Source organism: Lactuca serriola, chromosome 1, assembly GCF_051521515.1.
Source record: "Lactuca serriola cultivar US96UC23 chromosome 1, Lser_US96UC23_V15, whole genome shotgun sequence".
Classification (NCBI taxonomy): Eukaryota; Viridiplantae; Streptophyta; class Magnoliopsida; order Asterales; family Asteraceae; genus Lactuca; species Lactuca serriola.
In genome coordinates this window covers 190,767,789-190,781,280 of record NC_136408.1, presented here as the reverse complement: position 1 = coordinate 190,781,280, position 13,492 = coordinate 190,767,789, and the positions used below count along the sequence as shown (strand labels likewise).

The window sequence follows — 13,492 nt, the reverse complement described above, 5'->3', positions numbered from 1 at the left end:
CCACCCCAGCTGGTAACACGAATTTTCATTATAACACAAACTTTACAACCTTGTCAAAGTTCATCCAAAATCTATTGTATTGAGTAGTCATATGTGTTTTCTCCACGTCGTGCATGAGTGTTCATACTAATAAATAGACAAAACCTATTTATTTTATGCTTCAAAAGTATGCACTCTCAATCACATATGGTTAAAAGGACGGACTTTAATCAGGAGCCCTATAAACCCGTCTCATTATTAATATCGAAGACAAATCATAATATTCATAGAACAAACATATATGATATTTAAGTTTAATTTTTATGTATTCTTTGTAGATTTTCACTTTCTTATCACCAACACAATTAATTATATATGAGCCTATGTGGTATATTTATTATTATTATTATTATTATTATTATTATTATTATTATTATAATATGAATGACTAATATATATGTCTTTTTAAATCCTACTACTAGTCTACTACAATGGTTTTTTTGTTCGAGACTTGAATCTCAACTCATTAAGAAAGAGACTTATTTTTAAACACTTTGATACAAACCTAGTTTTTAAGCAAAACAATCTTGATTGTCATTATCAACCAATGCACATATAACTATTTGTGTATTTTTCTATTTCCAAAAAAACTATATATGTATTCTAATTGATTACCGATAGACTATTGTATGTCAAATAAATTAACCATCTTCTATAAAAACGATTGAATATGTACACATAATTATCCCTAAACAATAATAAATAAAAATGCATATTCCATAAAAAAGTGACATCCAATGAGAGATCTAAATCGAGTATGTGTAACTTTTTAGGATTAATTTGAAATGTGTAAATATGTATGTAAATCTATAACAAACTATAGGATGTATTAGTACCTATAAAATTTAGAAGAATTTTTTCAATTAATTAATATATATACAAGTTTATTCTACCTTTATCACTTTGAATTGTTTTGGGTCTACCTATAACTGCATTTAGGAAAAAAACTTCTGTTAATTATTATTCATGCGTTAAATTTATTTTATTTCGTTTTTTTATTTGTAATTAGTGGATTTAGAGTCTATGTTTAGATACACCAAGATGAGTCAAAAACATAATCGAGGTTCATTGTTACTATTTAAGAGTTGTAGGGACTATTTCGAAATATGGGATGAAGATAAAGGGTGCTTTCTATAAAAGTTCCTTTTATATGTTCCGTTGTACAGAAGATCTTTTCTAACCGGGGACGTTTACGCGTTATCTCTCCGTTCATGTTAACAATCTCCATCCCAATTTCTCCGATATAAAACCCTAGGACACTAACTCTCCACCCATTAGATCAAATCTCTACCAAATCATACGCTGTAAGTACTTGATCTATCTTATTAATCTGGTTATGTCTATTTTCATCCAAAATTGGATTGTTTTTCTCGAAAAAGTCGATGTAGAAAGTTTCAAATAAGCTGCTATATGACTCGATCTGTACTGATTTTTTAACTCGTGGTGGTATTGTTGTGTTTTCATGCCGATGCTTGAGTTTTATGTTTAGATTGGTTGTGGATCTGTTGATGTGTGTGCATGATTATTTAGATCGGTTGGTCAACGACGCTCAAACTGATTTCCGTCTCTAGTTATGTCCTTCATTGTATCTCATTTCTCAATGATTTAATTTCTAATAGAATGAGAAGATTAAGAGGTTGCATTACTTGAAAGTCAATGAATTGAATTTTTTTTATTTGCTACTTTATGGTGATCTGGAGTAATTGAAATGAAAATGATTTATTATTTTAGGAAAATTTAGATGTTAATCAAAGTTCTGCAATGCTGATACCTGATAAAGCCCAGCATGTAGTGCAATGAGTTATCGTTTTACTTGTATACATTGTGTGTTTTAATCTATTAGAACATTGTCTCAACTGAAAGAATTTTTTTTATCAATACCTTGGATACGTGCTGGAATTGCTGATCTTGTTTTGTTTTGTTAAAATTGTCTCCAATATTCATGTATGTTTGATTGTTTGTGTTGTGTCACATGTTCGGCATGCAGTTGATGAATGAATCTTTGCTCACTTACAATGTAATCTAATGGTTGGTTTTACATAAATGACTTAACAGCAGGTTGGGTGTCACTATGGGAGGCGGTTTTAGAGTGTTACATCTGGTTAGACCATTTCTTGCATTCTTGCCAGAAGTCCAAAGCGCAGATAGGAAAGTTCCCTTCAGAGAGAAAGTCATATACACTGTGATCTCTCTTTTCATCTTCCTGGTGTGCAGTCAGCTTCCTCTGTATGGCATCCATTCAACAACTGGTGCAGACCCTTTTTACTGGATGCGTGTTATTCTGGCTTCCAACCGTGGGACTGTGATGGAGTTGGGTATCACTCCCATTGTGACTTCTGGACTTGTCATGCAGCTATTGGCTGGGTCAAAGATTATCGAAGTGGACAACAATGTTCGTGAGGATCGTGCACTATTGTGAGTTTGATAATAGTTCAAATTTATTATTTCATATCTCATGATATATTTAATTGGAAATTGTGATATTTGTAGGAATGGTGCTCAGAAGTTGCTGGGAATCTTGATTGCGGTTGGTGAGGCTGTGGCTTATGTTCTATCAGGAATGTATGGCAGTGTTGGTCAACTTGGTGTTGGGAATGCTATTCTGATCATTGTTCAGCTATGTTTTGCTGGGATCATTGTCATATGTTTAGATGAACTTCTCCAGAAAGGATATGGCCTTGGTTCTGGAATTTCATTGTTCATAGCCACTAATATCTGGTAAGCTTGCTAAGGCTGTGTTGTTTTGTGAATTAAATTGTTGTTTGGGATTACTGAGTTTGTTAAAAGATGGATGGAAATTTTGATGACATGATGCAGTGAAAGTATCATCTGGAAAGCATTTAGCCCAACAACCATAAACAGTGGACGTGGTGCTGAATTTGAGGGTGCAGTTATTGCACTATTCCATCTTTTGATTACTCGGTCAGATAAAGTTCGGGCACTCCGGGAAGCTTTCTACCGACAAAATCTTCCAAATGTGACAAATCTACTGGCTACTGTTTTAATCTTCCTGATTGTCATCTACTTCCAAGGCTTCCGGGTAGTCTTGCCTGTGAGGTCCAAGAATGCCCGTGGTCAACAAGGCTCTTATCCCATCAAGCTCTTCTACACTTCCAACATGCCAATCATTCTTCAATCCGCACTTGTTTCCAACCTTTATTTCATCTCTCAGGTATATATTATATAATTATAATTTGAATGAAGTCTTTATTTGTGTTGCTTATATTATTTGCTTGATTGGCAGTTGCTACACAGAAAATACAGTGGAAATTTCTTGGTTGATCTATTGGGAAAGTGGAAGGAGTCTGAATACTCTGGCCAGTCTGTCCCTGTTGGCGGCATTGCTTACTATGTCACTGCACCTTCAAGGTAAACATGATATTATTTATTTTTATTAAGGCTAAAATTGTGGTTACCCTTGTTGGAATTTTTGAGTAAACTAGCAATGGGACAATTTCAAGATTTGGACTGAAGCTGCAATTTTGTATAATCTACTGATTTGTTAGTTTTGAGTGGTTTGATTAATGTTGTGTTGATTGATTGATGGATCAGTTTGGCGGATATGGCAGCAAATCCATTCCATGCTCTTTTCTACTTGGTGTTCATGCTGACAGCTTGTGCACTTTTCTCAAAAACTTGGATTGAAGTTTCCGGATCATCTGCTAGAGATGTGGCCAAGCAACTGAAGGTATGCTACTAATATGTTTTAAAACAATGTATAAGAAAAAAGAAAGTAAAGTAAAGTATAATATGCTGTAAATGAAAGTAGGTTGGTATTTGTTGCATGAATAATAATAAAAATAGTCTCTGATTGTTGTGATAATATGAATGAATAGGAGCAACAAATGGTGATGCCTGGGCATCGGGATTCGAACCTACAGAAGGAGCTGAACAGGTACATTCCAACAGCAGCTGCATTCGGAGGAATGTGCATCGGGGCGTTGACTGTTTTGGCAGATTTCATGGGAGCCATTGGTTCAGGCACTGGGATTTTGCTTGCAGTCACAATCATCTACCAATACTTTGAGACTTTTGAGAAGGAGAAAGCAAGTGAACTTGGTCTCTTTGGCTTTTAACTCTTCTTGTCTTTAGATATATCATCATATGCCTTCCTCCTCTCCTCTCATCTCCTCTCTCTTTAGACAATTTTGTTTTTTTTGTAGAAGAAGAATTTAACTTTACAATTTCAATCTTATCTTCTCACGCCAATACCATTATAGCTTTTATTTTGTTTCATGTACCATTACTTTCTCAGGTTATAAAAATTTCTGTGCAAACCCAACTTTGACATTATAAAAATTGTTCCAAATGTTTTTACAAAAAATAAAAATGAAAATAGCATACACAAAATCCAAGAAACTGTCATTTTATATTTAACTAGGTGTAAAATCTGTGGATTACATGGCCACGGGTTGATTAAAGAAAGTAAAATATTAAAATATAAATAATAAGTATTTTTTAAAATAAAGTTTTAAAAATAAGGAATGAAGAAACATATTAATTGCAATTTAGTATAACATTTATTATATTTAACTTTATATAAGTATAAATATTATGTCGTTTTTTAATTTTAAAAATTGAAAAAAACTCATAAAGTGACATGTGGATATTATTTATTTAAAAAATATTATAAAATAATAATAGTTCAAAACTCATTAGAGATTTATATATGGTAAAATTATTTTTATTTATTATAGTAGATAAATTATTTTAACTAGAAGGTTTCGGCATTGCTGGAGGTAGAAGTCATGGTTTTCTTCCAGCAATGTTCATACATGTTGGATATGTTTAGAAGAAAGTGAATTTATGCAAGACAGAAATTCAAAGCAGAGCATGGAGCATGTCGGCAAAAACAGAATCAAAACCAGTTTTGGAATTCTACTTTCAAGATACAATCTACTAATGAGGGAATTTTTTAAAAAATTGTAGAGTGAGCTGAAAGTAAGAAACTGCACTGTTATTTTTTGCATTTAGCCTTTTAAACCTGTTTAAAATGTATTTGTAATGTTTTTAAGCAATATAAACTTATCGCTATAGCTACTATATAGTATGCCCCCCATTGGTGTTCAAAAGTGGATCCATGCAAAGTACAATATAAAAGAAATGTGTGACAAATATGATAGAAAAACATCAAACATAAATATTTTTCCAACTAATGAATCTTTTAGCTATCAAGCATACAACCTATATGATATAGCAACAATACCCGGTAAAACAATACTTTTTTATTATTCTATATGATATAGCAACAATACCCAGTAAAACAATACTTTTTTATTATTCTAAGACGCTCAACATATTTGTTGCTGCCCTTTGAATAATTCTTTTAACTCTATTAGTACCGTTTTGATGTCAAATCTATACAAAATAGCAATCATAACTCATAAAAAAACTTGAAAGTAAAATGCTATAATTAAACTAAAATTTTCAAAATACGACTTTTTTAATTTTGAATGGCTAAATGTATAAAAAAGCTAGAAAAAAAAACTAGCAACAAAAGACAATAGTTCGGGGGGGGGGGGGGGGGGGGGTGTTCATCCACTCATTCCAATTCTATCTAGCCTAACGATTCCTATTACAAAACCAATTAAACGAAAAAGAAACACCAGAATCAAACATGTACTCTTCCTACACTTCAAGGAACCGAAGACTAATGCATTCCGATACGTCCATTGTAAGGTATTAAACTGGTAATACCTTGATGCCCAAGACCAAACAAAAGATTTCATTGCTATAAATCTCTATCTAAACTAACGAATACATGTCCTTATTTATACTAATGAAAGCATTAACTAAACCAATATGTAATACTTGTTAAGCGAGCTGACAACTTCCTAATCGAAATCAAATACTTAAAAGAAAAAGGTTTTCCCACCCTACACTTATAAATCCGATTAATCCAACAATCACCCCTTTATCGGATTGGTCATACCTCTCGTTCACAACAGTATTGAATCACCGTCTTCCCGAACCATCCCGACTTTTCGCGGATACCCGACCTCCACCTCGGTCACGTCCAAAGTCATCCGTACCCTTTGATTGTTTACAATACGCGTAACATGTACCATGACATCCCGTTGGATACGTTTATTACCATCTAGAATTTTCCTGGATTCACAACCTCTCCCCGGCCAGATCCAAAGCCATCCGATTTGAACTTCCATCACCATAATGTCCACACCGTGTTGTTTCTCCAATCTATTTATTTTTTTCAATTACCATTCTTCAAAGAGGCATCTCCACCGACTAAGAAAACAAAGCCACCCGCTCCACCGTTTTCTTTCTATCTGCCAAACGAACTGAATCCAAAGCTACCTGCTTTGAGGGATTCTTCCTGCCCGCTTTTCACGCACCTACGTCGGTATCCCCTTATTACAAACAAAACGATCAAGAACTATGCAATCCCTTTGACTTTTCTGCCTTCTAATTTCAACCGATCAACATCATATTATCTCTTTAACCACCCCAACCTCTTTAATCAAGCTTGTTCCGAGAGCACTTTTCCACCGAACAAGAAGACAAGGTCACAACCACCTTTATCGCCTTCCGTAACCTGCAAAACGAACCAAATCAAAGTCACCCGCTTTAACGTCTTCCCGTCCGTTTATTTCGCGCCTCCAATTAGTCTTTCTCTACCTTAGAACAAGCCTGATCAAGAGAAATCGGGGTTGCTGTTGAGATGCTTTAACTCGCGCTCAAAAACAATCCACACCCCCTAAACCGAACCCAGTTCCCGCTGCATCTTCCCCGCAACAAAAGGCTATAGTTTTCTTGAAGCCGACTCTCAAACCGGCCACCCTACACCTTTACGATCCCTAGGCTCTAATACCAAGTGTAAGGTATTAAACTGGTAATACCTTGATCCTCAAGCCCAAACAAAGGATTTTATTGCTATAAATCTCTATTTAAACTAACGAATACATGTCCTTATTTATACTAACGAAATCATTAACTAAACCAATACGAAATACTTGTTAAGCAAGTTGACAACTTCCTAATCTAAGTCAAATACTTAAAATAAAAAGTTTTTTTTCCCCAAAATACCTCTGCACTCATAAATCCGATTAACCCAACATCCACAACACCCAAATCAAAGTAACACAAACTGATTCCATAATCACCATATGAAACCGATCTGAATGAAGACCATCGATCCATTGCATTAACTCCAAAATCGAAGAAAATGTAGGAATTGTTTTATCAACCCAAACCGCCACTTTTAGCCAAAGTTGGCGGGCCAAGGTGCACTCGAGAAAGAGTTGATTTCCGTCTTCTAGTTTCTGTTCACAACACAGGCACAACAAAGTCTCCACTCAATACCCCGTCGATCCAAGTTACATCTCGTAGGCAACCTATTAAGAAGCAAACGCCAAATAAAAATATTAATTTTACTTGGGAGGAATCTGTTCCATCTGGTAGCAACGTCAATTGAAAGAAGCTTCAACTTATCCAACCATAGCTTAGCATCTTTGACCACGAACATATTATTAACACCACCTCCAAGAATCAAGATTATTAGACAACTGAATCGAATCAAGAAGACTCAATAATTGATCTAACTAAGTAGCCAAGACACCACCATTTATATTACAGCTCCATTGAAAAGACCAATTCGAACCATTCCAAAGCTCACTGACCACCACATCTCTATTACAAGAAATAGCAAATAAATGATGGAATCGAGCTCTAAAAATAATGTCGCCACACCACACATCATAACAAAAACTTGTGTTAGCACCATTTCCCACCTTTTTAGACATGGTATCAAAAGAAATAAAATCATTATTATGTAAACCCCACACCAACTTAATAATACCCATCCAAACTCCTGATTTCGTATTCTTTGGTTTAGCCATAGAAAAACCACCATCATTACCATAACAACTTTTGATCACCTTTACCCAAAGCAAATTATTTTCATTCAAAAAACGCCACCTCCACTTGTATAACAAAGCATGATTAAACGCTTTTAAACTCCCAATGCTAAACCACCATTATCTTTTTCCATCAAGTCCTTGTTCATCTCGTACAACTAGTAATCCTCATAGAACCTTTGTAGCTCATGAGTCATAGTCGCTACCATGATGCAAGGAACTTTTGTCGCATCATTATAGTGTGTCCTATACTCTACTAGTTCTTCAGGAGTAGCTTTAGTTTCATCAATCTCGAGAAGTTCCTTTTCGAGCGCATACTCTCTGTCCTCGAAACGAAAAGCCATTTTGATGTTGCGCATCCAATCATTATGATTGGTGCCATCAAAAGTAACCCTTGAACAGATGTTCAACAACGAGAAGTTGTTGTTGGAGGAGGAACCGTATGCAACTACTAGAGTAGACATCTATAAAAGAAGGATAGTTTTAGTTAGATAAGAGTAATCCTTAATATAACACCCAAATGAAATATTAAGGATAAGATCCAACTAAATAATTTACAACTTAGAAAAGAGATGTCGTAATCTAATTGTAAATTATATAAAGGTAGGTAAATGACGACCTACCAATTTCACCACGAAAATGAAATTTGAACGAATTAGTTTTTTATAATGAAATTCCTGGATCTTTTGAGATTCATTGAACTATTCAATGGCATGTTTAATCTCGAATATGCTTTACCATTTGTGACTGGGATACTGATGATCACAAATAAGATGTGAATAACCATGCAAATTAGCTTAGTACTCTCGATGTCATTTATCATCTCATTTTAATGTGCCGGTTAACCACACACGCTCCATTAATCAATGATAATTTACGAGACACCCATTACCATTCTTTAATAGTCCCATATTAGTGTGTTGGGCCTTGGCTTAACTCAATAATCCAAAACTCTTGTCCACTTCTTGCTGGCATGTGGGTGGAAGCGCGATGTGCGGTAGCCTAAACCGCACCCAAGAACACCACACACTGGGTGCGGTTTAGGGTGCGACGACAGATGATCGGTTACCCCTCTCTTTCTCCCTCATTTTTATTTTGATCGAATCTCGCAAATGAATTACAGTTTTTTTTAATTGAATTCCAAACGGTAATAAAAATTTTCTTTTTCTTTTTCTTTTTTTTAATTACCAATGGTCAAAATTTTCAATTTTAATTTATTTAATTTTATTTTTTGTACTCATTTACAACCCTATAAATGCCCCTTCTACTCCACAATCGAAATTACTTCTTCTTCTATCATTCCCCCCTCTATTTCCAAGAAAAATGAATCCCAACAACCCAACTTCAAAACCCGACAGAAGAAAATCACGTGTTTCTAGATTAACCACTCCAACTAGAAACATTTTCGCTTTCGACGGATCGCTCCTGGTTTATCGTCCCTAACTTCATGCCCCCATTCAACTCCCTCCACAGTTTCAATATCAAAATGCTCTGCAACACTTGAATCCTAGTATGTTCTGATTTTTCCTTTATTATAAAAAGATTTACATTTTGGTCCTTGAGCAGTATGTGGGGCGTACCACTTGGTACACTTAGCGTACAAGCTGTAAGGCGAGTATGCAGGGTATACCACTTGGTACGCTTAACGTACTCATGCGAGGGTGGGACGGGACTCCAGGTACGTACGTTGGGTGTACATCCTTGTATGTGGGGCGTATGTGCGAGATGTTGAAACCCTAAATTAGGGTGTTGTACCATATATAAAGGCCTTAAGTCCTCATGGCTGGCCTCCTTACCAGTCTCTATTGCAACAAAAACCCTAAAATTGATCCTTAAGTCTCTTGGTGGTGTTCTTGAGTTATTAAGAAGTTCGTGGTGCTCATTTTTAGTCTTTCTGAAGGAAGTGGAGAATCTTGAAGTTGTCTTGCTTGGTGGAAAGGCTTTGGATCCAAAATCATCTTCTTTTGTGCAAGCTTTCTAAGGTATCAAGTTTGAACCTTGACTTGTAGATGTTTAGATCTCTTCATATTGTGCTTTGTTATGATTTTGGTCCCTTTTTGGGTTGATGAGAGAGTGAAGTCGTTTTAAGGGCTTGTTATTCCAGATCTGAGTTTGTATTGGACTCCTTGAGCATAAAGGTGCAAGCTTTATGAGATAATTGGTTCCATGCATGCATTAAGTCACTTATTAAGTCCCTTTTAAGCTTAAGAGCTTCATTTAGACATGCATGAACGTAAAGTCGGCAACTTTACGCAGTTTTCCAGCTCAAGGAAGTCAGATCTATGTTTTGGGGCTATGTTAAAGGATTAAGGATTGAAAATGATGTTTTGGCTGAATGGGTGAGTACGCTGGGCGTACAAGCAAGTACGCTTAGCTTACAATCCCTCAAGCGAGTACGTTGTGCGTATGTGCTGAGTACACCCCGCGTACTCAGTCAGGTGGGCTTCACATAGTTGGGCTTCAGATTTGGGCTCTTCTTTGGGCTTAAATGGCTTGGGGCCCTATTGGGCCATCCGAATGAATGAGCTTGGATTATAAAAATATTATTGGGCCTTAGGGTGGGGTCCAGGGAAGGATTTGGGCCCAATTTGGAAAATTGGGCCATATGTGGGCCTTGGATGTATATTTGGTCTTTGGGCAATTAGATTGAAAGTTGAGTTTAAGTCTTGGACCAAAAATAGATAGGAGTAAAATGGTCTTTTTAACCTAAGTGTGGGCTAAGGGATAAAGTTTTGACTCTAATGGTTAATTGGGTTTTTTGAGATATTGATAGCTCGAGGATTTGTCGGACTAGCAGCCAGGGATTTCAGTGTGACTCAGCAGTGCGATGTGAGTTTCCTCACCATGTTTAGCGGGTTGAAGGTACCGATGCCGACCCATGATCTGTTCTGTTAGATCACTCGTTGTCTGTGTGACACTAGTATGTGTATGTGCTTGTGTGTATGTGGGCGGGGCCCGTTATACTCTTTGGGCGGGGCCCGTTATGTATTTTATGGTTGGTATGCGGTATCTTGGGGAACTCACTAAGCTTTGTGCTTATGGTTTTTAGTTTATGTTTCATCTACTTCTGGTTCCAAGGGGAAGAGCTCGGGATGATTGCATCGAACACACTACATGGTTTCCGCTTTATAGATATTACTCTGATTGATAGGATGCTTGATACACTTATTTTCATTTGGTTTGTATAGGTAATGTGTTGGAATACTGTTTTATTAAATTGGAAATGAAATTTTTGGATCATATTTTTGGGACGTTACAAGTTGGTATTAGAGCCTTGGTTTGAGGGATTTGGGCACACTCTCGGGTGTGTCTGAACTCAAACTGAGGATTTGGTAAAGTTTTTCAAAAAGAAATATATATTAAGAAAATGGTATTTATAAAATAAGAAAGGGTGTGGTTCATGCAATCAGCCGATCTTAAGTAAGTTTTCCTAAAATACCCATACATGTTATCTAATATGCTTTGATATGTGAATATGTGAATCGCATGCTAGTTAGGGCTAAGGACCTGCTCAGTTTTTACATATTAGAATAGTAGGAAAGATGCCTTTGTATGCCTATTATCTTAGCTTGTAGACTTGCATGCTAGTACTGATCATTCAGTGATAGGATGGCATGGTTAGGTGATGCTTGGTTTTGATTACTTGATGCCCAAATGCTACTTGCTTTGTGCTTTTAGGAGTTCTAACTAGTAAGCAAATATGCTAGGTTACATATTATGAGAACTAAATAATTTTAGAAGGTTAGGTTTGTAACACCGAAAATTTCAAAACAATTTTTCGTTTAAAAATAATCGTTTAATTCTTAAAAACACTTTGCTTAAAATCTCATTCATAATCGAATTACAAAACATAACTCCATTTTCACTTGCATAATAAACCAGGATCCTTAAAACATGACTCTTCCTCTGGTGTGTACAATCGAGCCGGTGCCGTCCCGTGATTCTGAGAGAAACCTGAAACACATAACACAAAACACTGTAAGCACGAAGCTTAGTGAGTTCCCCAAAATACCACACATAAAACATATTAGCCACTCGAGGCTATAACTCTGTGGGTCCGTGGACCCTACTCTGTGAATCTTCCGGTTCTAACTCTGTGAACCCTTCGGTTCTAACTCTGGGAACCTTCCGGTTCTAACTCTGTAAACATGCACATCATAAATCACATAGAAATAATGCAGTACAAAACATAACATACATAGCATACAAATACTCTGTCACATAACTCTAGTCACCTACTCAAGGTAAAGTATAGTGAGAAGACTCACCTGGCAAGCAGGAAGCAGATATCCTCACGCTTGCATCTCGAACTCGCCACCATCTATCACATAAGGCAAAAGCTCTCTTAAACATAACTCTCGAGACTAGACTCAATTCTCTCTTGGCACCCTTTTAAGGGTAAAAGACCGTTTTACCCCCTTCTTGGTCCAAAGGCCACATTGCTGACCAAACCCTAAAAGTCAACAAAAGTCAACGGTCAAACTTTGACCCAACTCGCCGAGTGCACTCCGGTGACTCGGCGAGTACACTAATGTCCACTAACTCTTTGTCCCGCTTGGTACGTCGAGTCCCTCCCTATGCTCGACGAGTCATACCAGACAGGAATCGCGGGGCCACCCTGACTCAACTCGCCGAGTCTCAAGAACAACTCGGCAAGTATCGCCTTGAACTCCAGTCCTATAACCCCTCCTGACTCACTGATTCATCCCCCAACTCGGCAAGTCTATTCACTGAGCAATTTACGTGAAACCCTAACCCTACTCGCCGAGTCTCAAGAACAACTCGGCAAGTTCATGCCATGCACAAACTCTACTGACCTCCTGAGGTCAGATCTGTTTCCCCAAACCATAGATCTGGCCTCCCCAAGCATGAATGTCACGTAAAGTTCGAAACTTGATGCTTGTATAACCACAACAAGGCATAAAAAGGAGATTTAGTCCCAAAAATGGCAACCTAATGCCAATAACCCCAAACTAGTCCATGAAGCTCCAAGGGTCAACGTCTCTGGACCTCTTTGAGTCTAGATACAAGGCACAAACTCGAAGAGGGACCATTTGCTCCACATAATCACTCTCCAAAGGGGTTAGAAAACCCTAAATCTAATGATCAACACCAAAACTGAAGGAGGTTCGAACCATTACCTCAAAATGATGTCTCTGAACTCTGGAACTGCTTGAATCGCACCTCCTCTTTGCTCTTGTCACCTTCTTCTTGCTAAACCAAGGGTTCAAGGATCAAGAAGTGACTTCTTCTCCCTCACAATGATTTGGCTCACTTAGGGTTCTCTCAAGGGACTGGTAGCCGCAATGGGAGGCTATAAGTGCCCTTAAATAGGCTCCAAACCCGGGGGATTAGGGTTTCATTAAACAACGTGGACTCGCCGAGTCCGTACGTGAACCCGGATGAACATCCGCGACCCTACTCGGTGAGTCTTGGCTCCAACTCGCTGAGTTCCTCCTCAAACTCCAAAATAATTAGATAAAATGGTATACCTGGGGAATTAGGATGTTACAAGGTTTTAACTCTATTACGCAGCTCTTGTCTGAGTTCAACCGTTGTAGTGTGAGACCTCTCGTTCG

At 37.1% G+C, this 13,492-nt stretch overlaps 1 protein-coding gene across 1 annotated transcript; it reads left to right on the top strand.

Annotated features, from left to right (window-relative positions):
* The first annotated feature begins 1,204 nt into the window (after positions 1-1,204).
* Positions 1,205-4,248, top strand: LOC145102114 (uncharacterized). The gene is made up of 7 exons (XM_079039477.1): positions 1,205-1,343; positions 2,095-2,454; positions 2,530-2,757; positions 2,857-3,211; positions 3,284-3,408; positions 3,592-3,727; positions 3,876-4,248. The coding sequence occupies exons 2-7, from the start codon at positions 2,111-2,113 to the stop codon at positions 4,113-4,115; spliced, it is 1,428 nt and encodes a 475-aa protein (XP_078895603.1). The 5' UTR covers positions 1,205-1,343; positions 2,095-2,110; the 3' UTR covers positions 4,116-4,248.
* Positions 4,249-13,492: the final 9,244 nt, after the last annotated feature.